The 27203-nt window shown below is 37.0% G+C and overlaps 3 protein-coding genes across 5 annotated transcripts in view; all 3 read right to left on the bottom strand.

Moving 5' to 3' along the window:
- The window catches only part of LOC148940021 (methionine aminopeptidase 1D, mitochondrial-like), a 38367-nt gene extending 19831 nt beyond the window's left edge, over positions 1-18536 (bottom strand). Inside the window, exon 1 of one of the 3 annotated variants that reach the window (XM_089106304.1) lies at positions 18434-18536. The gene's annotated coding sequence lies outside the window, so the exon portion shown is untranslated. Of the gene's footprint in view, positions 1-5867; positions 6009-7845; positions 7922-18433 lie in introns of those variants that run through there. The other 2 variants (XM_089106306.1, XM_089106307.1) reach the window with 2 other exon arrangements.
- Pstk (Phosphoseryl tRNA kinase) lies at positions 232-1319 on the bottom strand. The gene has a single exon (XM_089106308.1). The coding sequence runs from the start codon at positions 1317-1319 to the stop codon at positions 372-374; it is 948 nt and encodes a 315-aa protein (XP_088962434.1). The 3' UTR covers positions 232-371.
- LOC148940022 (mitochondrial import inner membrane translocase subunit Tim10 B-like) lies at positions 1339-18490 on the bottom strand. Its single transcript, XM_089106309.1, has 2 exons — positions 18434-18490; positions 1339-1615 (listed from the first exon to the last, which is right to left on the bottom strand). The coding sequence occupies exon 2, from the start codon at positions 1600-1602 to the stop codon at positions 1339-1341; it is 264 nt and encodes an 87-aa protein (XP_088962435.1). The 5' UTR covers positions 1603-1615; positions 18434-18490.
- Positions 18537-27203: the final 8667 nt, after the last annotated feature.

The following is a 27203-nucleotide window of genomic DNA, read 5'->3' as shown; positions in this document are numbered from 1 at the left end:
AGGGTTTTATTTTGACTACGCAGGAATTGATTATTCAAGCAGGTACAAAGAAAACATGTCATATGGGAGAGGGTACGCCCTGTTTAAGGAAGGATGGAAGTAGTCTAAATAAGAGAAGTCTTATGAACATTAAATGTTCAAACAGCATACATTTAGGGATTCTTTTGGGGAAAGGATGGGAATTAAACCCTCCTCTACTAAAATCTATTCCATTAAATTCAACGTATCTTACTTTCTTAGGAACATCATATTTTTAATTCATATATTTAATCTTATTGTGATTTAGCGAGCACTTTTTAATAATCAAACCTTAAAAAAAGACCAGAGATGTACAAAAGGTTTATTTTGGGACACAATGTCAAATTCAAGCTTCATAATGGGTATTCTTCCAAAAACAACTTCTGTAGCCACTTTTCCAGCTCCTTCAAACCGTTTTCATCTTGTTTTTTTATTTTCAATTGGGTATCTTCAGGAACAGACAAATCGCCAGCTTTCATATCTTTCAGCAGTTTAAATCTTGCTTCACTAATTTTTCTAAAAAGCTGGTTTGTGTTTTCGTGAGTAAAGCTTTCCTTGTGTCTTTTTTCTAGCTCATATCCAACTATTTTTCGTAATATTTTGTCAGCTTGATGGATGACACTTAAACTGCATATTTTTCTATCCCGATCAGCAGAAAACTGTTTTTCTTCTTTGTCGTCTATAATAGGATTATTAAAGGCAATCTTTATCATGTCAAGAGCCATTGCTATCGGGAATTCCATAGAAGTAGATGAAACATGTATAATAAAAGAAAAGGCTTCCCAGGAATTTTTCATTGGATCAGGGGGCTCAAATTTCAAAGCCATATTATCAATGACACTTTCATGAACACTATTCACTTTACTTCTAGCGGTATTTTGTTCTTTCGCAGTATTGACATCACAATCAACAAAAAATTGACAAAAACCAAAGTTAAGCCTTTTGGCCAACTGATAATATTCATATCTCATACTTCTGTAGTAGAAATTGTCATCAATAATGACATATGGGCAGTCAATACTGATTTCATTAGGGTAATGGATTTCATCATTTTCTTCAGGTATAAACTGCACACCAGAAACATATGAATCAATAAATGAATATATTCTCTGTCTAACATGTTTCATGTCTTTCCCATTACGGACAATACTTTCTTGTTCCTCAATAGACAAAAAACTATCATATGAAAACACTACTGGTTTAGATCCCTCTTCAATAATTTTTGCAGAAATCTTTTCAGAAAACGTTGTCTTTCCTGCACCAGGAAGTCCCATCACTAAAACTAAACACTTTCTAGACATTTCAAAGCAGAGAATCTCACTACTGTGTTACACCAGCTTCGTTTTGTTTTTCCGCCTCATCAATTCTCTTTTGTATAATCTGTGGTTGAACCTCCATATATACCTGCATTATTTTATGATTGGTGCTAACCATTTTTCCAACACAGCTTAAAACGCACTTTGATTCATCTGCGGTCAAATCCCGTTCCTGAAATGTGTAAATGCACCTTGAGAAACAGGTTTCGGATAACTTATTGTACAATTCCAGAAACTCTTTGAAATTTTGCGCTCCACCTGATCCCATTTGGATATCTTTACTATAAAACAAAACCAAATGTAGAATAGCATATTGTGTCATTCAACAGTTATAATGTACATTCAACTTCCAGGTCCAGCTCGTAACCAATCAACACACAGAACCATTACGGGTGTCTGAGAGACAAGGCTTACAAAGTTAAAAAACAACAAAAAACTTTTTAAGCCTTACAGAAACAAACATATAAACTAGACAATTCATGGATCTTTTTAGTAGAAAAAAAATACAAATCTTGCGCAATTCACCTATTTGAAACCTGACAATCAACTGTACCTAAAGACAGTTTCCCCAAATTTTTCATGTGTGCATAGTCTATTGAACGTCAATGGTAGCCTATTATATGTAGATAGATACATCAGTGTATTTCAAAAGCCTTAGAGCCATACACAAAATATATATAAAAAACAAGGAAATTGCCAAAAAATGTGACAAATTCTAGTTAGTTTTAATTAGTTATTTATTCTTTTTTTTATTTTCAAAAGCCTTGGGACCATATGTACAAAAAATATATAAACCAACGGGACCAATTATATTTATTTTTCTAATTTAGTTTTAATTAGTTATTTATTCTTTTTTGTATATTTGCTTTAGAGGTTTTTAAAAAGCAGAGATAAAAAAAAGCAAAGTTTAAAAAAAAATTAGTTTAAAAATCAATATTGGCATTTATTTAACAAATAACCACCACAAAGTAAATAGAATGAATTTATCTTTTTAAAAAAAAAAATGAAAATGAACAACGTAAATACAAACTGGAATAATAAGAGCAATAACTAATACATTGAACAGAAAACGATCAAGCGAATTTAAAAGGAAAACATAATTAGGGACCAAAGCTAAAAATGAGAAAAAAATATGAACAATGGGATATCAAACAATTTGTGGTAACAAACTGTAAGTAAAGAGCAACCTGTGCTAATAGTAGCCAAAACTCATAAAAAGGGGATTCTGATAACAATATATGCGTCAAATGAACATGTTTTTTTATGCAGATTCCAAATACGTAAAATCCATTCAGTTAAAGTTAATTGTCAAAAGCTATTAACTAAACAAAATTGAAGTTTTAAAAAAAGGGCAAAAGCAACCCCCAAAGAGCAGTTACTTTGATGAAAATTTCACTATCAAATTCAGTATATCAGAGAGCCCAATTACACATGATCAACCTTTATCTACAAGTGTTTTTGTAGTTTTAACAGACACCCTTAACACAGTATGTCCAAAAATAGCTAGCAAATTTGCTAGTTGCCTCGGGGCTAGTTGCCCTCAGATATCTTCTGACTATTAAAAAGGGAATTCGAACTTTCAATTTACAATCAAATGAACCCTCTCTTAACTTTTTACGAACATCCCTTCCTTAACAATCATATATACCACCAGGACATAATTTACAAAACAAGCCCCCGGGCCATGGGGGGTTGTGCCGACACCGCATTTCTTGTTATTTGACTTTTGAACTATTTCTTAGCAAAACGGCTGTCTTAAAATTTTCATCGGATGCATTTGGGGGAAAAGGAGCGTGGGGGGGGGGGGCTAGTTACCCTCTAATCTCTTTTGACTCTCAAAACCTGAACTAGAACTTTCCAATCAAATGAACCCTCTCTGAAATTTTTACGAGCATCCCTTCCATTAGAACCACACATGCCCCCAGGGTATAACTTACAGCGCCCACCCTCGGGCCCTGGGGAGTTGTGTCGACCACGGAGTTTTCGTTATATATCTTGTTGACCTATTCAAAAAAAAAATGGCTATCTCAAAGTTCTTATTGAATAAGTTGGAGGACAAAAGTGCGTTGAGGGGGGAAGGGCTAGTTTCCTTCAGATATCTTTTGACTCTTAAAAAGTTATCTAGAACTTTCAATTTCCAATCAAATAAGCCCTCTTTCAAGTTTATGCGAGCACCTCTTCCATAAGAACCATATATGCCCCAGGGCATAATTTACAACACCGGCCCCGGGGCCCTGGGGGGGGGGGGTGTCACCACTTGAGTGTGTGTTATATGATCTTTGAACTATTTTTAACAAAATGGTTATCTCAAAAAACATTTCGGATGCATTTGGGAAAAAAGGGCGTGGGGGGAGGCTGGTTACCCTCTGATCTCTTTTGACTCTTTAAAAAGTGAACTAGAACTTTCAGTTTCCAATCAAACAAGCCCTTTCTGAAGTCTATTCGAGCATTCCTTCCATAAGAACCATATATGCCCCCAGGGTATAACTTACAACGCCTGCCCCAGGCCCTGGGGGGTTGTGTTGACAACAGAGTTTTGTTATATGATCTTTGAACTATTTTTAATAAAATGGCTATCTCGAAATTTTATCAAATGCATTTGGGAGGAAAAAGACAGGGGGAGGGGGGGGGGTGATGACTCTTAAAAAGGGCACTAGGACTTCCGATTTCCAATTGAATGAGCCCCTTCCAAATTTTATCCGACAACCCCTTCCATGTGAAGTGCCTCTGGGAAAAAATAAATACATAATAATAATAAAACATTGGAGCCGTATGACCATTACTATAGGCAACGCTTTAGCGTTGCCTCTGATGAGACGCGTTTGTCTTTTACTTTCATAAAGTTTCTGGAACAAGACATAAAAAAAAAAATAATTACAACAAAATAGATGCCGAGGCCAGGATTCCAACCTGGAGCCTTCTTATGACGCTCTGCCATTTGAGTTACTACATTTTGTATGTATTCGTTTTTGAATCGGTATATGATGAAATAAATTAACATAAAAAAAATCCTCCAGCCCTGAGTTCATTTCATTTGTTGTATTTTTAGATGTTGTAAAGTGTTTTTCGTTTTCAATTTTAGAAATGAAATAGAAATAGGCTAGGGAGTCATTGAAATTCCGAGAAAAATACTAAAAATACTTCAGTAGTTAACACAGGTCATAGCTAAAGAGTTGGCAAGCTGGGTTGTGAATACTAGGTCAGATGAGTACGATTTCGATTCCTGGCATGACCAGTTATACTGTTTGAAACAGGAGTAAGTGGCGTGACTATAAGCTCAGCCAGAGGCAACCTAGCTCTAGATGGGTGCCTGGAGAAACCTGGGGATGGTAAGCAGGAATAGTGTATGAAAACACAAGATGGATGGCCCCAAACCCCCTTTTCACTTCTTGGCTGTATTGAAATTAAACTGAAAATTGAATCCGAATCTTTAAATTGTAACAAAATTTATTTAATAATATTTTTGAAACCTTTTTAATTTTCATTTTATAGCTAAGTAAATAAGTAATCGGATTACCGACGTTTATTGACTACTAAGGTTCCTGCGTCGGCCTTGCAGAGTGGTCCTGCAGCCAAGTTCGACCTCTGGGTCTCATATTACCAAGCCAAACTCAAACCCACTACGCCGCCACAGAAAAAAGGCTCTCTCAGTACTATCGCACATTCAAGCAGTTAAATTTTCACGTAAAAGTACAATTTATAACCACACCTTTGAACAATTGGTAATTTATTTTTACACGACAGTGGAATGCAAACTTCACATAGATTACCGATCTGGGATCTTTCTTATGTTAAAAAAAATTAATCAAGTCCACATTTTTGTATAAAGGAACTTGAAACTCTAAAAGTTGGACTCTTTATTATGCTCAATCTAATGATGTGATGTTCATTAAGATCCCTTGACTTTTGGGAATTTCCTCCCCTGTTTTGGAAATCAGGAAAATTTTCACAAACTCCTGGCTTTTGACGGGAAGTGTCAAACTTAATTTATTTTGAATATTTGGAATCAGCAAAAAATGTCATTTTATTTGATGTTTTAGGTAATCTTTATGTGATTATGTTTGCCAATAAGGCGCATCAGCTGTATATCGAAAACGACTGGGGGTATTAAGTCTTAACTTTTGGGGCTACTACTATTACTACTTCTGCTCTTAAAATTTAAATAAATAAAAAAAGCTGATGTGTTTCCAGGTTATCAAAGAGCAGAGACTGAATCTTTTGGGAATGATATTAAGTTTTTAATTTTCAGGTCAATTTCAGGAGTTATGAGATTAAATTAAAAAATACTGCTTGTTTCAGGATTGAAAATTGTTGAAAAAATTTCTCCAACAAGAGCAAATGTTGATCAACAAATCCATGTGATGTTGTGAAATTTAAACTGTGAATTATTGACTCAAAATGAGTGTCTAAGACAGTTTTCCAATTGTGTTAAACTGTGAATTATTGACTCAAACTGAGTGTCTAAGAGAGTTTTCCAATTTGTGTTATTTTCATTATCATTAGACCCTAAAGTGTTAAATTATAGTTACTCACCTTGGTGTTTTATTCAGTTCATTTATGTGTTTTCCAACTAATAATACATAATTTTAATTCCCTGGAGATTTCAACGTCTATATATTTTGAATTTTCCTGTCGGTGTTGCCAATACAATTTTCTTTTGGTCAAATTTTAAAATCCAGCCAAAAAATGGCGCCACCACGCAGTGCCAAGCGCCCAAGAGAAAGCCCAAAAAAGAATGTGGACAAGTGCGTGCTCTGTAAACTGGACCTTGATGAAAACTCAAGTGCGCTGAATTGCGACGATTATGATAAACAGATGTGTTGTGTTTGTCTGAACATATCTGACAACGAGTATGCTCTGCTAAATAAAATGGAAGATGTAAGTAGTTTTAAATGGACACGTCCACAGTGCAATGTGGCTGCTCCTGCAGTCATAACTCCTATGCATTCCGCAGCTACTATCGAAGACATTACACAGGTGATCTCACAAGCTATGTCAAGCCTCCAGGCAAGTCTCTCAAACACGATTTTGCAATCTGAGACTGCACTTAGAGCAGAACTCAGTGCTATCAGGGACAAAGTGAACAGCGTTGAGGCAGCTTTGTCATCCAAGTGTAACGCTGCCGAAACTAAACAGATTGTTCAGGCAGAGGTCCAGGCTCTGAGTGTGAACCTCCAGCAGTCCCTTGAGACAGAAGTACGTGAAATAATCCGTGCCGAAAAAGATCGCGACATGCGTAAGAACAACATAGTTGCCTACAGAATTCCAATACCTAGCACAAAAGATGATGCAAGTTCTGTCCGAAACTTCCTGTCGATTGAGTATGGAATCGCATGTGGTCCCTTAAGTAATGTTTGACGCTTAAATGGGCAGAGTGACAGAACCATGGCACCTAACACTCCTCCACCGCTGTTGTCCACTGTGTCCTCCTTCCAAATCAAAAAGCAAGTTATGAAAGTATTGTTTACTAAAAAGGAGGATATCTAGTTCCACTATGACTGCTCGAAGCAGGACCGTGAAAAATATAAGCAGCTCGTCAAAAAATTGAAAGACTGCACTGCTGCAGACAAACAAAACCTTGGCATACGCGACTTCAAAATCGTGACAAAAAATGGTCTGTCTACATCCGCCCCGATGCAGACGTAGAACCTCAAAAATTGGACAGTGTACATAGTGTAAATACTAGAGTTATATCTACTGAAAGACAATCAACTGCTTCTAGTGCTGAATTATCCAAATCTGAAACAAACTCTGAAGGTTTTTGGACTGCAAATTCATCGACAGTTGCAACAACCTTTGCCTCACTAGATGACCACATGGATGAGCCCAATTGCCAAACCAACCACCAAAGTAAGAAGCACCTACAAAGAGTAAGTCCAACTTTTTCTGCTCTTATTACTAACGTTGACCAGCTTACTAACAAACTGAAAATTATGATCTGGTTCTTCAGTCAAAGCATCACTTGTCACTTGTCTCACTTGTCAAAGAATCCTACAGTGCCCAACAAGTTAGAATATCCTGCAACTCAGATTATGTGGAAGCTATATGGTTTGATCTCACTGATCACACCGACACGGTGGTAACTCGAATAGGCTGCATATATAGGAGCCCCTCTGCCCCAGATCAGCTCGAAACAGAAAGAGTGACTACAAGTATGTTTTTAAAGGCAACTGCAAGCTTCAAAGGGAATTTACTCATAGCTGGTGACTTCAACTTCCCCACCATTCACTGGAGAGGCGGCTTCCCATTTGACCCTTTCCAGCAGGATAGAAGCTCCTCTAACCCTTTCTCTGAGAGCCTTCATGATCCGATCCTACCTCAAATAGTTAAAAAGCCAACTAGGCATCGACTTTTTCAGAGACCAACCCTCCTTTATTTGGTATTCCTTAGGAATAAAGAACAGCTACAAAGCATAAGTTACCACCCCCCTTTAGGCAAAAGTGACCACCTTGTCATAGAAGTCAATTTAGCCTTACACAAGATAACAAATGATTATATCAAGAAGACTTACACTGACTATGCAGCAATCAAAGGAGAGTTGAGTGGCATAGACTGGGGGTATTTGCTTCAAGATCCACAGCGATCAGATTCCAAGAAGAGCTTACAATGCTCCAGAAAAAGCACACATCTACCAAACTCGTGCCAAAGCCCAAGATACTCCCACACATGACCCCTCAGATACATAGAGAACGAAACCGAAAAAGCCGACACTGGAACAAGTACTGTAAAATAGGGAAAGATTATCACTATGAAAAGTTTGCAAATGCTCAAAATAAACTATGAAATCTCACTACACAAATGTATTCAAACTTCGAGTCCAAGCTTGCGGATGATAGGAAGAGAAACACCAAAAGGTTCTGGAACTACGTATCCAGCAAAGATCATAGTAGATGTTCAATAAAGAAACTGAAGAAATCTGATGGCACAGAAACTATTGACCTACGAGAAATTGCTGAATTGCTCAACAAACAATTTGCATCAGTGTTTACTAATGAAACAGACAGTCCTCCCCCCAACAGTCCAGCATACAGTGTACCAAACCTTATGCCACCTATCGTGATTACTCTGGGGTCTGTCATGAAGCAACTTGAAGTGCTAGATGTGAATAAGTCAGCAGGACCGAATAACATTCACCCAAGGCTCCTAAAAGAACTGGTTAATGAGATATCAACTCCATTATGTCAAATATGTCAGAAGTAACTTGATTCAAAGACAGTGCCTTTGCATTGGAAGAGCTCTTAACATATTACACCAATATTCAAGAAAGGTGACAAGACAAATACAGAGGATTATTGGCCAATCAGCTTAACCTCGGCTGTAGCAAAAACCCAAGAATGCATTGAGAGCTGAAATTCTAACACATCTTCTGTCCAACAGTATACTGTCCCTGGACCAGCATGGCTTCCTTCCCAGAAAGTCAGTTGAGACCAATTTACTTGAAACCTACAATATCATCACTGACCTTCTGGAGAAGGGATTACCTGTTGACCTTATTTTGCTTGACCTTGCCAAAGCTTTCAACAAGGTGCCCTACAGACGCCTCAGGGCCAAATTATTGGCAGTTGGCATCCAGAATGATGTAGTGGAATGGGTGATGAATTTCCTGACAGACCAAGAGCAACAGGTCTGACTTTTCACCAATGACAGCAATAAAGTATTCTCCAAACCATGTGGCGTTGTCAGTGGAGTTCCTCAGGGTACCGACCTAGAACCCACCATCTTCCTCATTTACATAAATGATATGGCAAAGGAAGCCACAAATAACATCACACTTTACGCTGACGACTCCAAGCTTTTTGGACCAGCCGTTCAACAAAGCCTGCAATCAAATCTCCAGAGAATCCAGAAGTGGACCAGTGAATGGCTGCTTGAGTTCAACATTAATAAATGCTGTGTCCTCCATTTTGGCAATAACAATCCTCACCACCAGTATACCATGCATGACCAGAAGTTGCAGTCTGATATTCAGCTACAAACCAGTCATGAAGAACAGGATTTGGGAGTACTTGTTGATGAGCAACTGAAGTTCCATTGGCATTGGCAACAAGTTGTCTTGAAAGCTAATTTGAGGTTAGGCCTGCTGAAATGCACTATCACCAGCCACTCCCGTACTATCTTTCTGAGACTTTACAAGGCCATTCTTGGACTTTGGAACATGCCTGACCTCCCCCTCCAACAAGCATGACACCAGAATAACTAAAGGAGTTCAAAGACGTGCCACCAAATGCATCACGGCTCTGCAAAATATGCTGTATGATAAGAGGCTAGAGCACCTAAAACTACCAACGCTGGTCTTCAGACGTCGCAGATGTGATATGATGCTGACCTACAAATATAATAGTCAACCTAACAACACCCTCCTCAAAAAACATACAGGTCAACACAACAATAGAGGACACTCACAGAAGCTCGCAAAGCAAAGAGTGAAGACCAGAATATACCAAAACTTTTTTACCGAGCATATTTCCAATAGCTGGAACAACCTCCAAGACAAAACCATGACTGCACCCACTAGTGCCTCCTTCAAGTCAAGACTTGGCAAAGAATGGAACAACAAGCCATGGAAATATAAGTGGGACAGTTCATCCCTCTCAGCTGCCAACTAATGCAACATCACTGGGCCCATTTCACAGTGATGTTCCAAATTAACATCATTGACACAGAGCAGAACAGATCCAGCATGGACCTTATTTTTCTCTGAAGTGCAAACTAAGGTAAAATTAAGGGAATAAACCTAAAAAGATATAAAATATTATTTTTCATGAAAAAGACTATGTCAATAAAACACAAACAGAAATTAATTAAAAAACTTTTCCACAAAACAATTTTTTCAAAGAAAAGTAAAGAGCTCTGTTAAGCCAAAAACGAGCAGAAATAAAGTCAAATAATCTTTCAAGTGTAAAACTAAAATAAAACATTATCAGTAAATAAATGAAACTCAAAACAAACAGAAATTACAATAAATAGCCAACACAAATTCAAAGCAAGCCAAAATTAGCATGAATAGGGCTGGTAACCCCTCTGCAATCTCAAGACCAGAACATAATTCACACTTTACTGAAAAAACAAAGCCAAACAAATGAATGCGGATTGTCAGTTTAATTGACATATACTGATATTTATTCCTTAAAGTTTTGATAATTTTTATTTATGAAAGTAAAAAAAAAGTGAAAACATTTAAAATGTATTTTGTTTTCAGTAAAGCATATATTATGTTCTGGTCTTGAGAAGGCATTTTATCTGAGAGGGTTTATTAATTTCTGCTGGTTTTGGGTTTTACTTAGTCTTGTATAGTAGTTTTTGTTTGTTTTGAGTTTGAATTATAATAGGAATTTATTCCATTGATATTGAGTTTAATACAAATATTTACTTTTCTTTGAAAAGACTTTTCAGATTTTTTTTTTTAATTAATTAGTTTAAAAAACCAGTATTTTTTAGCATTGGCTTAATTTGATTTACTGCTGTGGTTTTATTTCAATTTTTATTCAAAATCTTTACATTCAATGATAAGCAAGGCAGCAGCTACAATTTGTTCTGCAAGGTGGAGTTACAAACTGAAAAATTTTAATCTATTGCAATCGATATGCAACTAACACCAACTAAAGATACAATTTTATGGCTATTAAATAGCCATGTAATAAAATAGTTTTTATTAGTTTTTTTTGCAAATGATGTTGTGTACTATGTTAGTACATCATATAAGCATTTCTTGGGACATCATATAAGCATTTTCTTATATGATGTCATTCATAGCATAAATAAGGTTGTTGAGTTTTCAACACAACAGTTACTCATATAACATAATTCCTGTTGGAAGGCCCAAAAAACGAAAATTTGCCATTGCAGTTACTATAAATGATGATTCTTTGGAACCAGCACCTGAACTATCACACATGATAAGATGTGAAATACAACAACCTGGACCATCAATTGCGACAACACCAATACCAATACAGACAGCTAGAGCAAAGCCCATTGCTAAATTGTCTGGAGTAATCAAAATCCAAAAAAGTGTCAAAAATGAAAATGAAGAACAAAGACATGGATGGTTTGAAGATATGTAAAACAACAATTAGTGCATGTTAAAATAAAAATGAAGAGCAAAGACACGCGTGGTTAGAAAACATACAACACTGAGCAAGTCAAAAATAAAAATGAAGAGCAAAAACACACAGTTAGAAGACAGGCAACACCAAGCATGGGAGCAAGTCACAAATGAAAATGAAGAGCAAATACACATGCAATTAGAAGAACAGCGGCGACTTGTCAAAAATTAAGAGCAAAGACATGTGGTTAGAGTATATGCAACATCAAGCATGTGAGCAAGTCAAAATGAAAATGAAGAGCAAAGACACACATGGTTAGAAGACATAGCAGGCAAGGACGAAGGGTCAATAGTGACTAGTAGCTCTAGATGATAATGGTCACTTAAATCAAGTTCACTGGAGATAAGCACTGACTGAAACTATGACTCAGATATATATAGGTCAATGCAAAATCTAAACTTTCCATTAAACATTAACACAGTATGTTCAAAAATAGCTAGCATATTTGCTAAGGGTAGCAATGTATTGGGTTACTAGTTACTATTTGCTAGTTACTAGGGCTAGTTGCCCTTGGATCTCTTTTGACTCTTAGAAAGTGAACTCAAACTTTCAATTTCCAATCAAATGTGCCCTCTTTTAAATTTATACAAGCATCCCTTTCATAAGAACCACATATGCCCCAAAGCATAACTGACAATGCATGCCCCCCAGCCCTGGAGGGTTGTGCTGACACCTGATTTTTCCTTATCTGACCTTTGAGCTATTTTTAACAAAATGGCTATCTCAAAATTTTTATCAAATGCATTTGGGGAAAAAGGGGTGTGGGGTGGGGGGGGGCTAGTTACCCTCCAATCTCTTTTGACTCTCAAAACCTAAACTAGAACTTTCCAATCAAATGAACCCTTTCTGAAGTTTTTACAAGCATCCCTGGTACTTTCGCATTATATGGGCACCCACAAGGAAAACAGTCACAAAATAGACCAAGACACATGATGAATAACAGGTTTATACTTATATACAAAGGGTTTCTCACTCCACGAACTATATTTAAACTGTTGTTTTTTGGGGTTTAAGGGGAGAAAAAGGTACCTAGGTTAAGTCAGGTTACATATTTAATATATGTAATGCTTTATCCCCCTCCCCCTTAATGTACAAATATATAGCCCAAATTTGTTTATAAACTATTATATATTCATCCTATTTTATTTTATTTCATTAGCATTAACCAAACTTGACTTTTTAGAAGTGCCCATATAATGGGAAAGTAGCACATCCCTTCTATAAGAACCATACATGCCCCCAGGGCATAACTTACAGTGCCTGCCCTTGGTCCCTGGGGGGTTGTATTGACCACAGAGTTTTTGTTATATGGTCTTTTGAACTATTTAAAAAAATTGGCTATCTCAAATTTCTCATTGGATGGGTTGGAGGAAAAAAGTACATTGAGTGGGGGGGTGGGGTAGTTACCCTCTGATCTCTTTTGACTCATAAAAAGTTAACTAGAACTTTCAATTTCCAATCAAATTAGCCCTCTTTGAAGTTTGTACAAGCATCCCTTCCATAAGAACCAGAAGTGCCCCAGGGCATAATTACATTTCTTTGTTGGGTTCTTACCCAACTAACATTTGAAATCTCATATCCCCTTATCCTTTCCTCCTATTGACTATAATCAAACCATACTCTCCACAAAAATCCAAAAGCTTACTTCCCCACATGTTCTTTCTCCTTTCCTTGTCCTTTGTTTGCCTTCCCCTTAATTTCTCCAAACTTTCTTCTTTTTGAATTGAAGTATCTGCAAAATTGTATCATGTTGTTCTGAAAAATCGGCTGTGTATGCATTATAATCCCCCATCAATATAAATCCCATGCAAGGGCACTTCAAACATAGAGCAGCCATTTCCTGCATATGGAAGTTTCCAAGCATCTTTGTTTGAATATGAGCTAGACTGAGGTGGTTAATCCTTTCCAACTTTTCACTTGTGAGACATTGAATATTCCAATGACCAAACAAAAAAGCATTCTAATTGTTTCTCATGGCATTTTTCTATCATTCTCCATTCTTGCTGCCTTAGATTAGGCTCTGTCCATGTTGCCTACTGGGGTATTACCCTTCCACAGACCTAGGACAACTATAATGAAACTTTGATGAAGGCCAAATCAGGCCAAACACTAATATTTAGGTTTTTTCATTTGTTTTAACATTGGACTTGCCCTAAAATGCAGTTAACACCTCTTATTTTCTGAGAGGATTATCTGTTGAAAAAAACCGGTTTTGGTTATATTGACTGTCAGGCTGTGTGAATGAACTATTTCATTTGGATTGAATTATTTCATTTGGATAATTAGAAGGCGTTTATTGGAAAGTGGGGGGACTTAAAAAAGCCCCCCTTGCAGGTAAGTCTTTGTTTTGTGACTTTACATTGAGATTTGATTACGCTTGGACCTACGATGGCTGAAAGTGAAAAAATTATTTTAAATCCATTACTGAATTGTGTTACAAGAGCACTTACAGATGGAATAAAATTGGACTGCATTGTAAAAGCGTGTGTTGCTTTCTATACACATGAAGATGTTATAAAGGCAAAGCGAATCCTTCATACTGAGTTGAATATTACGAATCGTCTTGTGACCTACTCTAAAGATGAAGACAATATCATGAAATGTACAAACTTCTAGTTGCAGCTGCAAAAAATAATGTCAGCATGCCAAAATTTGTCATCTTTAACCCGTGCTTGGTTCCGGTTATCAGAGATGCAGTGAATGCAACGGTTACTGCAAAGTAAATGAAAACTCTTGGAAGCTTGATAATTTTTTAGCTACCCAGTCCACTCCAGCTGTCAGTATTTTCACAAGCAGTTGTAGTGCACCTGAAACGTCCAAGCCCAAAGATTCTACCTATTCTGTTGTCTTGAAAAATCCCCCCAAGGAGCTCAATGGCCCAAATGATTGGAAAGCTTTGATAGACAGTTTCTGTGAAAATGTAAATGACATTAGCAAACTTCACAAATCTGCAAATGAATGGAAGCTTGTGGTCAGGTTGAAAGCTGAAGCAGCAAAAATTGTTGAGAAAGCAAAATCTTCCAATTGTGATCTCAAAATTGCTGTTCAAGAACCCCTGCACATAGTTGTGCTTTGAAATGTCTCTGAGGATATAAACTGTGAAGGACTAAAAAATCCAGTCCCAAATAGTACGAGGACTGAACAATGCAGAAAATCCCATTCTTTCAAAGTGTATTTTGACACTATCAGTGAGCTCCAACAATTTCTAAGTGTTTCAGTGATTATTGGTTATGAGCCTCTACCTGCTGATCCATTTAAGTTCTTGCCAAGATGATGCTATAACTGTCACAAAATCGGTCACCTTACTTCCCAGTGTACTGCTGAACCTTTATGCTCTAGATGTGCCTCAAATGAACATCATACTACGCGAGATGAACCATGCAGACAGCCAACATTCTGTGTTGAATGCAAAATCGGCAGTCACACGTGTTACAGAGTAAAATGTCCCTCAAACAGTAATCCACAAAAGAAATGACATCTGAAGCTTCTGCAGTTAGATGTTTATCATGGAACATTAATGGCTTGTTTGCAAATAAAATTCCAATCTTAGATGTTGTACTTGAGCAAAATGAAGTTGTCTGTTTACAAGAACATTTCATCACAAGCCCCAGTAAAAGTATTCTTAGTTTTAATACTTCAGTATTGGTTTATTCAGTTTCAGCAAAGCAGCTAAGTGGAAAATGGTGACCCTCTGGTGGTATTGCCACTTTTGTTCATTCAACTCTAAGATCTAGTGTATTTGAAGTCAATGATAGTTTTCTCGTGATTTGTGTTGAGGGCTGTGTTTTTATTAATGTATATTTGCCTACAAATTACCATGATGAGCATTTGGAGTGTGCTTTTACTTATTCTAGTAATAAACTCAGCCAGTGTATTAACCATATTAGATCCTCAAGCCTTCAATGCATATTAGTTGGTGACTTCAATTGCGATTTGAATGAACTGCTCTTATCTAGGTCTTTACATTCTACATTGTTGCTTAGTATTTTTGGAGACCAGTTTGATTTCAAGTGCAAAGATTTAAATTTTACACATGTACACACCTCAATGTCTACATCAGAGGTTGATCATGCTGTTGCATCCACAAATCTCAGGATTTTGCCTGTCAAGGTTGTGCTTGATTTTCAGCTATCTGATCACTTACCAATACAGTTCTCACCTGAGATTCCTTGCCACAGCTCAGATACACAAACGCAAACAACTTTGAAAACACCTCCTAGGTCTTGCCATGATTGGCATAAAATTAACCCTGTTTTATTTCTTCAAGATGAAGCCACCAGAGTCCTTAGTAAGATCCATGTCCCTTTCCATCTTCTCTCTAGATTAACTGCTCTTTCAAAGGAGGAAAGACAACAATCAGTTGATATTTATTGCACAGAAATTGACCATGCCCTTTGCTGTGCTGAAAAACCTGCTGTCCCTCTAAGTAGACCCCATCATCCTACCCTTCCTGGCTGGTCTGAAAATCCAGAATTAGTGGATACCCATTCTAAGCCAAAATTTTGGCTTCAACTTTGGGTTTCTTGTGGATAACCATGTTTGGGGGTAGTCAATTCAATCCACCTGCTCATAAAAAGAGAATTCGCAAAGGAGCTAAAAGCTCACAGAAAAAAGATGATTGATATCAAATCTACACAGGCCAAAATTAATCCTTCTCTCCTTTGGTGTTTTCTGTCCTCTAAAAGCAATGAGTCTTTGTCTGCATCTGCTATCCCTGATTCTGAATGGTATGTGTACTATGGGTCAGAATTTTGCCTCCTGACCCAGCCCACAACAAAAGATACAAAGATGAGTTGGATGACTTCTTAGATAGTTGTCCTCAGGGTGATTATGTTGTAACAGAGGGAGCTGTATGCAAGGCCATCACTCACCTAAAACCTAAACAATCTTTCAGGATTGACGGGATCAGTGCACTACATCTAAAAAATGGTGGGCCCACTCTCATTAGTCATGTAACTCTCCTGATGCAGATTATCCTCATTCAGGATTGTCCCAACCACTTTCTCAATTGGAGATCTTACGCCAGTTCCTAAAAAAGGAAAAGTTACCATGCAATACTCTTCTTTCTATCCAATCACAATTGCTACTTCTCTTTGCAAGTTATTTGAACTTTTATTTGTAGATGAGTTTGAGAAACTGTATTGCAGTCCACCAAGACAATTTGGTTTCCAATGTGGTATTGGTTGTGCTGAAGTGCTCCATGTCATTGCATATGCACTCCTAGATGCACACAAATCAGGAGAAAACCTAGCAATTGGGGGCTTAGACCTGCAGAGAGCATTTGATTCATTGATTAATGCGCTTATGTTGCTAAACTTAGCTAAAAGATGAGTGAGCTCAAATATCATCCAGGCTTTCTGTGATCTTTACTCTCACCTTTGCATGTGACTCAAGCTCCCTCCCAATAAAGACCTTCCGCCAGCCCCACAGTCAGCTTTGATACCAGTCCATAAAGGTGCCCGTCAGGGGGCAGTTTTATCCCCCAATTTCTTCAACAACTACATTATTGAGCCTCAAGACAGCTGTCCTTTATCATGCATTCTCAGTTCCATTGACTCTCCCCAGTATGCTATGCTGATGACACACTGAATCTCAGCTGGATGCTTAACCACCTTTCAGAAATATTATCATGTCTGCAGTCCAATTACAAGAAAGTCAGTCTGAGATTTAACTCCCAAAAGTTGGAAGTTTTGCTTTACAATTGGAAGAATGACCCTCCTACTAGTATCATACTAGGTGATTGCTCAGTAAAACCAGTTGATAAAATAGTATATCTGGGGCTGCCAATAGGTACCTCATTACAGCATACTCACTCCCTCTTGATCTCAGATCTTGAATGGCAAATTTCCAGCTCCATGCTTTGATTGTTAAATCCACTCTGAGAGTTAACCATCCACTACTGGCAAGTATTTACAATGCTACTGCTCTGCCATATAATAAACCCCTTTCTGGAAATTATTGGCAAACTGTAAAAAGTCTAAAATCCGCTTTTTATTTTTCCATTTTGCAAAGTATCTACTAAAATTGCCACCTTGGACAAAAAATAGTTTTCTGATTTGGTGCTACAACCTAGCAGACCCAAATCTAGCTAATGAGACACTTATTAGCTGACAAAAAACAAAACCAGCAATTCTAAAGCATGAGTGGGCAAGTTTGCTTGTTTAATTTTCCCTCTTGTTTCCCTTTTTTTCTCCTTTCAGAAGTTGTTGTCCTTGTTGCTATTTTCAAAGAAGTTGTTGTTTCTGTTGTAATCTTCAAATATGTTATCTTTCTGTTTCCTTTTTTTGTACTACTTTGTATACTATTTAAGAAGTTGTTGCTTTTGTTGTTATTTTTTTGGCATAGCCTATTTTCTTTTTGTTTCCTCTTTTTGCATTTTAGTAGCCTATACTCTGTCATTGTACATTTATTGTATACAACAGGTTTTCAATTTATTATTATTATTATTAATACATTAGCCTATGCAAATACATTTCCTAAATTTTGAAAAAAAAACATTGAGATGGCTTAAAATTCTACTCAAATAACAGTAATTGTATTTTCAGAACTAAAGCCAGAGAAAAAGAAACTGATAACTGATAAACAAGATTAATTTTGTTTTGTCAAATTTCCAATAGGTATAGACCCATCATGTAGGCAAATTTTAGGACCCTCTAGAGGGAGAAGGAGTGGAGGTAGGTACTTCAAAATACCTTTCCAGGACATACTTTAGCCTGTAGACCCATCCCTAAAAGTTTCATTTTCCTAACCTAACCCCATTCCAAGGTAGCCGAAAGCAGCTAAAGTGGAATTTTACCAATATAGGCACTTCAAAATACCTTCCCGGGACATACTTTAGCCTGTAGACCCATCCCTGAAAGTATAATTTTCCTAGCCTAGCCCCTTTCCATGATAGCCAAAGTAGAATTTTACCTAACTCTTAACAAGAAAGGATAGCTTCTTAAACTATTTTCCTGCTGGAACAAAAAAATTAAATAAACAAGAAAAGCCTACCTTTAAATAGCTAGGCCTACTCAAAAAATGTGTCTGATATTTTCTTTATTCACTTTTGGCCAGGCCATCTATAAAAAAAAAAGTTCCTTAAATGACACAGTATAGTCAGTGTTTTTTTTAAGAATTGTGGCAAGTTTTTATTCTGTGTCTTATTCTATCTTGCTTCCGATTGGCTTATCATCCTATCTACTACCTTTAGAACTTCATTACCAATAAATCTACCAGTTTTATTAATCTCATGTAAATTTATAGATTTCTTGTGTTCACTGTTAAAAGTTTAAACTAGAAGAAACCTACATGGTGTCAGATACTGCCGCATTTCAAGCCAGAATGTAACTGTACGAAATCTAACAATAGACTAGGTCCAGGCAAATTTGAAAACAGAATGGACAAGATCCAAAAATCAGGTTAACCAAATGCTCAGCATGGGTGTAATTTTTTCAAAAACCTGGGGGAGGGGGGAAAAGTTAAAGCCGATTTTCCCAAGTCAAGTAAAAATGGCCAAGTGAAAAATTAAAAATGAGCCTTATAGCATACTAAAGAAAACTGACCTGTTTCTTTGAATGCTTGTATTGAATTAGTGTTGACAAGGTTTTGAAGACGCTTAATTTCAGCTGTGGGGAGTGTCTTAGGGGGCGGGTGCCCCACCTGCCCCATAGTAAATTACGCCCCTGATGCTCAATACCCCACTAAATGAAAATTCTGGTGCAGTAATGTCCTCATATCTAATTTCTGTTTAGACATTCAGCACACTTGTATTGACAGAAAAAGACAACACCAACCCACCAGCCTATCTTACACTCTTCCAAGAAAATTTTGAGCTCTAATCCAACCCCATTCTTTAGTGCTGCAAGTTATATAAGTGAAACCAAAGTAATTTTGAAACTGGAGCGCAGTATGTAACTAAACTAAAACGCAATGGCGAGAAGTTTACTATAGCCATGAATTTCAGATAGTTCGAGATAGAGTCATGTTCCACTTAAAAAGTGAAAAATTAAGAGGAAGACTTTTCACCGAAAGTGGTAGACTTATCTAGTGGTAGTGGTAGATTATCTAAAGCAGTTATGATATTTTCCGTTGTATCAGTAGTTTTCTCGTTGAAATTACTCGCCACGTACAGAACACCTGATGAAATTTAAAACTGATTCAACCTCCAAAAAAAATCTCCCAATACACGCAAGACCGTTTCAGAGCAGAATTGACAAAATCAGACATATTGAAAATCATAGAATGAACAACAACACCAGTAGACTGGGTAAACTCCACAATTGTTATCGAGAATCCTGATCCCAACCTATGATTCAGCCTAGACCCAAGATATCTTAACAATCGTGTCAAACGCCCACACCACAGTTTATAGACAGTAAGCTTATCGCAGATCATTTCTGGTCATCGTGAACAAAAAGCTCCTCCCACTTCTTTCTGCCTTAGCTTGTTTAGCCTGTTTCTGAATATACCAGTTAGCTTATCGCAGATCATTTCTGGTCATCGTGAACAAAAAGCTCCTCCCACCTCATTCTGCCTTAGCTTGTTTAGCCTGTTTCTTTCCACTCGCACCCCTGTCCGGGTTTTTATAATGGGAGAGATAGAGAATGATCATACTGCTATATTCTGTCTAATGTGGCCCACACCATCCAATACCAATATTTGATGAGTTGGTGTTGAAAGGAAGTTAAACGAAACATTATCTTAGCTAGATGTCCGTCACGTATACTGAGCATGGAGCTATATGACAAATCTGCCAATATTACAGCATGCAACACTAACTTTGGTCACTATCACTTCCGCATATATCTTTTTGCCCTTAATTCTTCATAAGATAACTTTTAAAGAAAATGGGTGAAAACTTCGCCGATTTAATTACAAACACCGGGCATGGCCTTGGAATTAACGATTTTGTAGATCATGAACAAAATGATGAATAACATGAGAGACATCTTGAACAAATCTAAAAAAAAAGCCAGAAGAAATGCAGCTCGTCTATGTAAGGATAAATACACTTGGAAAAACCTGAAATAGATTACTTTGGTTAAATCCTATCAGCTGAAGGAATGAAACAAGACCCAGGAAATTGAAAGCGATGCTACTAATGTCAAACCCTATAGGACCAGCGGAGCTACTTGCTCTCATTAGGGTGATTAACTATCTCGGAAAACATACCCCAAACCTCCCAACATTAAATAAGCCACAAAAAGATCTATTAAATACAATCAGGAAAGATAGAAAATACAACTGGAAAGTGTCTCATTGACAAAAACCAAGGAGAGCAATTGCAACAACACTACCTACTTTAACCCACTGTCTAAAGATGCTTATAATAGGATTCGTTGCTTTCCAAAATTGATTAGGAGCTATTTTATACTGTATTGGCAAAATACGTGGTTTCGACTCGGGATAACCATCTGAGGCAGGAAAAAAGCATTCAGAGGTCGAAAAAGAGGCATTTGCAATTGGTTACAAGCGGTTTCAACAGTTAGTTATGGTAGACCATTAAAAGTTTGTTTGAATCACAAGTCCCTTGAAGATATCTCAATGCATGGTATTTCAAAAGGGCCACCTAGATTGCAAAGAGTCGTGCTGCAAATGCAGTCCTAGGATTTGACTGTTGTACACGCGTCAGTATCAGATGCTCTTTTCCGTCTACTTCTACCAGAACTAGGCGCTCAAACTGAACGAGAAACTTACATCTTTATGGTTAGTCTATTTAAAACTTCCCTAATCATATATCAGCAGTTTCCTGAAATCAAGAACGCATCAGACTCCCAAAAAAAGAATACAGAACTCAAACATTGAGTTGCAAACGGATGATCCAGCAGAAAATGTGACGGCTCACAAATAGCAACCAAATACGAGTATAAGCATGTCAAGAATGACCCTTCAGTCGACAATGTTTTTATCCTTAAATGAGATAAAATACTAGTACTCCCTCTTATGTACAAATAACTTCTTGAAAAACCCTATCTGTCCATTTAGGAGGTAAAAACTGACCAAAAGACTAGATTGGTAGTCTGCTGGCTTAAACAGAGAAACAGGAAAATTATTGATAATTATGATTCATATTGCAAGCTGAAAACGAATCCCAAAACAGAACCCATGTTAAACCTCACAATGCCAAACTACCCGGGGGAGCAAGTCCGGGATAATAATATATATATATATATATATATATATATATATATATATATATACTAGATTGGTAGTCTGCTGGCTTAAACAGAGAAACAGGAAAATTATTGACAATTATTATTCATATTGCAAGCAGAAAACGAATCCCAAAACAGAACCAATGTTAAGCCTCACAATGCCAAACTATATATATACAATGCCACAATGCCAAACTATATATATATATATATATATATATATATATATATATATATATATATATATATATATATATATATCTATATATATATATATATATATTAATAGTCGAAGTGATTGGAGGGCAAATAACCCCCCTCTCAAGCCCACCTTTTCCCGAACCAAATCAAATCAAATTTCTGAGATAACTATTTTGTTCAACGGAGATAAAAGTCTAGGACACTAGGCCCTTGAGGATGACAACTTCCTCGCAGTCATCAGGGCAAGGGTTATAAGTTATGCCCTGGGGGCATACAAGGTTTTTATAGAAAGCGTTGTCGTAGAAACTTCAAAAAGGGTTCATTTGATTGGAAATTGAAATGGCTAGTGCCCTTTTTAATAGTCGAAATTGATTGGAGGGCAACTAACACCTCTTCCCTGCCCGCCATTTATCCAAACACATCCAATCAAAATTTTGAGATACAATTTTGTTTCAACGTAGTTGAAAGTTCTGTAGATTATGTCTTTGAGGATGACACCCCCCCCCACCCCTCAGGGTAAGGGTTGTTAGTTATGCCCTGGGGGCATATAAGGTTTTTATTGAAATCTTTGCCGTAGAAACATGAAAAAGGGCTCATTCAATTTAAAATTCAAAGGGCTCGTGCCCTTTTTGCTTGACAGAATTGCTTCGAAGGTAACTAACCCCCCTTTCACGCCCACCTTTTCCCGAAACACATCCAATCAACATTTTTAGATAGCCATTTTGTTCAACATAGTAAAAAGTTTTAGAAATTAGGTCTTTGAGGATGATAGCACACTCAGAGCCCTCGGGGCAAGGGTTGTAAGTTATGCCCTGGGGGTATATAAGGTTTTTTTTTTATAGATTTTGATGTTATAGCAATTTCAAAAAGAGCTTATTCGATTGGAAGGGCTTGTGCCCTTTTTAATAGTTGAAAGTGATTGGAGGATAACTAACGCCTCTCAAACCAACCATTTCCCAAAACCCATCCAATCAAAATTTTGAGGTAGCCATTTTGTTCGACTTAGTTAAAAAGTCCGGAAATAATGTTTATGAGGATGACCCTCCCCCCACAGCCCTCAGGGCAAGGGTTGTAGGTTATGCCCTGGGGGTATATAAGGTTTTTTTTATAGAGAGCGTTGTCGTAGAAACTTCAAAAAGGGATTGGAAATTGAAACGGATAGTCACGTGTTTAGTGGTCCACAGTTATTGGAGAGTAAGTAACCACCCTCTAAGACCTAACTTTTCATAAAACACATCCAATCAAAATTTTGAGGTAGTCAATTTGCTAAAAGTAGCTGAAAGGTCTGGAAATTATGTCTTTGAGGATGACAAGCCCCACCCTCAGCCCTCAGGGCAAGGGTTGTAGCCTTTTTTAATAGTTGAAAGTGATTGGAGAGTAACTAACGCCCCTCTCAAGCCCACCATTTCCCCAAACACATCCAATAAAAATTTTGAGATAGCCATTTCGTTTAACGTAGTTGAAAGTTCTGGAAATTAGGTCTTTGAGAATGAAAACCCCTTCACAACCCTCAGGGCAAGGGTTGTAATTTATGCCCTGGGGGCATATAAGGTGTTTATAGAAAGCTTTATCGTAGAAACTCAAAAAGGGCTCATTCGATAGCAAACTCAAAACGAGCAGAAATTAACATGAGTAGGGCTCAAAACCCCTATGCCTTCCCAAGGCCAGAACATAATTTGCACTTTACTAAACAAAATACAAATGAATTTGCATTGTCAGTTTAATATGCATATACTGATATTTAGTAATCAAAATATTAATATTATTTGACTTATTAAAGTTATAAAAGTAAAAAAGTTTAAATTTTTTCAGTAAATTGCAAATTATGTTCTGGCTTCTGGAAGGCATAGGGGTTTTGAGCCCTACTCATGTTAATTTCTGCTCGTTTTGAGTTTGACTCGGTTAATTATTGTAATTTCTATTCGTTTTGGGTCTCATTTATTTATCGATGCTGATTTGTGGTAGTTTCACGCTCGCTAGATTATTTTACTTTATTTTTGCTCATTTTCGGTTTAATGGAGTTCTTTACTTTTCTTTGAAACACTTATTTTGTGGAAAGTTTTTTACATTAATTACTGTAAAAACTGCATTACAAAGTAATACATATCTATACATACCATTCCTTGAATAAAGGAATTCACCAGTAGACAATTTTGGCTCTCCAGGCCAGCTCCTTATGAGCAGACCTTTAAGGTCAATAATCCCAGCACAAACCGGAAAGTTTGTCATATCCAACCACCAGTGAAAACTTCAAAGAAATGAGGCTAAGAAAACAAGCCAAACAGAAATATATTTTGATGTAGGAGCCAGGCAAATAGAGAAACTAAGTCTTGGATAAGCAGTCTGGTTTTGAAAAAATTCCACCCAAGGACCTGGTCGTGCTTATTTATCTTAGTGTGAGTGGGTTGGATGTTGTTGAACGCCCACTTATTTTCCAGATAATGTCCTCTTTTTTTAGTTTTGTAAACTCCCCTTTTTCCTTTTGTAAAGCTTTATAATTCTACTTTCGTAAATTAATTTTCGTAAAGGATTAGATGATACAATAATCGCAGAGCTGAGTCACCTTGGCTAAATTCACTAAAAATTGAATAGCCTCTAATTCCGTAAGGATGAGCTGGATTATCCCTGGATGGTGGCTGAAATGCGTAGGCAGCTAAAATTTCCATTCAAATGACGTTCTTCCAATTAGTTTTTTTTTCTAAATTATGCCTACTTTCTTCATCCCTTCTTGGCTAGATGAGAAGTTCTTTTGTTCAGTTCAGTTGTTTGTGGGGACCTTGAGGATTATACAGCAAGTTATTTGTTTGTATTACCGAGTACACGCTTTACCCTATTTCTCTGGTTAGAGAGGTAAATATAATAAGATATAGTACGTGTAAATTAGGAGTGTCGTCCCCAAGTTTTATCTTGACATTCCTCGGCAGGGTGGACTCTAAGGAGCTACTGCACACGAGTTTTGAAAATGCTTCATCTCCCGCTATAATTTCCGCCCAGTTATATCCACGTATGCACATCCTTGCTGCAAGGATATTATGTCAACACTGATGGCAGTGGTTTACCTAACAGCTAACACACAGCAATATGATAAGCTGAGAATATTTCCACCCATGAAACAAGACATGAAGCCTACCCTCCTAGAGTCCCAATCCCATCAACCAGACTCAAGATAAAGCTGACACATTGGAAATAAGATCCTAGTGCAATACTTAAGGAATGGCCTACAAGTATTACGGCAGGAGAATGAACACCACCAACGAGCAAATCTTCAGCATAACTCGTCATCGTCCGGCCAAGACGTAACCACAACCACCAGAGAAGTATCAATATTACCAGCACATCTTTTAAAGGAGAGAGGTTTAAGACTCAGACTTGCACCAATTGCTTATTCTGCGTCTAATTCTACTTTGCCCCTGATTTGTTTCTCCATCCTGCGTACAACTTCTATTACTCTATTTGCAGTCTATAAGTATTATTGATTTCATACCTCTTTTATAGATCGTTTGGGTTCCCCATTAAAAGTTAAACTAGAAGAAATATACAAACAGAAAAAGAATAGAGGCCAGATTCTGCAGAATTTTGCTGTCAGATTTTTTCGTTGATCCAGAGTCATGCTAATTTTAGAATGGAAGAAATAGTGATACCTAGCGAGAATCTAGCATCTGTTCTCTTTTATATCTCTATCTTTTTGACCTTTAAGAAAGAGACATTAACATCATACAAACCTGACTGTATTGCATTTCATCGTCTTAAAGCGGAGTAATCATTTTAAAATTCTTTATCTCGGTATTAATAAACACAGCTTTTTAACTTAATTCGTGCGTCGAATACAAATACTAAGCCAAATAGTAAAAAAAAAACTTATCTTTCCTCAGAAAAAAAAGTGAATTTCCTTCTCCTCATTTGTTACAGAGTGTAAAACTTTCTTACAAAGGCTTTGCAAGTGTTGAGAAGGACAAAGAGATAGGAAGACAAAATCCCCCATTGAGAGGGATTAAACTCATCTGCTATTGGTAAAGATCTCACTGAAGACCAGTTCCAACGTCTCAAGGGAGAACAAAATGATAATATTAGGCTTTAGTTCTGAAATGACACCGTAAATTTCACAATATTAGCTTGTAACACCAGAATATGTATTTTCAACGTACAATACACTCTAGAGTGGAAGTGACTTCCTTTCATTTTCCACTTTTATTAGCCCTATTATTCACCCACGTCGCATTGAGGCACCCACGTCGCCTATTTTCATGTTAGTATTACCCCATAGATAGTTTCCAATTATTTCTTTAGCAATACTGATCCATGTAATAGTAGTTTTCTGAGTCTACTAAATGATCTACCCTCTTAGAGACCCTACAAATTGACACAATGCTAAGTATATTAAGACAATAATGAACACTCCTTTTCCATCCAACCTGGTTTCAAGTGTCTACTTTGGCAGACTCCGACTAAGTCCAAGAGTTGCTTTTATAATTTCATTCCAGCATAAAAAATGTTAAGAGTAGTCTCAACATTTATCTGAATTATCATGTAGAGCCATCGTAAATCCGTTTACCTCTGATCATATACATTATCGGATCATATATTTCACGATCGCACCTCTAAATTGGGAAAATGAAACGTTGAAAGTTATTTTCTAACAACCTGACAGTCAAATTCCATGACGAGCTTGAACATGTTAAGATTAAATGGCCCGTAAATAATGTCGACGTTAAAGGACACAAGGTGTCTCATACATGGAACATCCTAGTTTCACAAGAGGATAAAAATCGTTGAGATGTTGTTTTTTCTCGAGGTTATAATGCACTTCATCAAAGACCAGAGGAGTGTTAACTTTCTTTCGTTGTTACATTAAAAACCAAATGAAAAAAAAAATTACAAGAAACAAGGTGTTAAATAAATACTTTACTATGATCCTTTTATGGAATTCTATAAATTTAAGAAATACTGAACTTTTTTTTAACTTGGTTCAATAAAAAATACAGGTAAATCGACAATACCTGAATTTTAAATTCAAAATGACAATCTTAACTAAAAAAAACTTAGTTTACGATTTTTGATTATCCATCGTCTTTTTGGCAGCGATGAACGAATATATCACTGCTTGCCTTAACGCTTCGATGAGGGAGCTCTGGTCGGAACCTCAGGACAGGTTTTTGTAGCCAACTATTGTTGCGGTCCTATGCACCTCTACGTGTAGGAGTAACTAAGTCTATGTAGATATTAAGGCTTTCAACCCGAACTTCAAACATCCTAGGGGAGCCACTGCATCAGGTGGATATCAGATAAACCTTAAAACTTGGGAGATTTGATACTTTGGTACCAAAAAAATAAAACAATAGAAAATCATCTATTGAGTTTTCTATTGAAAACAACTATCCTTGTTTCTATTGGATCTACCATAATAGGACGCCCAAGCATCGGCGTCC

This window comes from Artemia sp. Qi Xiang Cuo, chromosome 20 (assembly GCF_049724085.1).
Source record: "Artemia sp. Qi Xiang Cuo chromosome 20, ASM4972408v1, whole genome shotgun sequence".
Classification (NCBI taxonomy): Eukaryota; Metazoa; Arthropoda; class Branchiopoda; order Anostraca; family Artemiidae; genus Artemia; species Artemia sp. Qi Xiang Cuo.
This window is presented reverse-complemented; position numbering and strand designations above follow the sequence as displayed.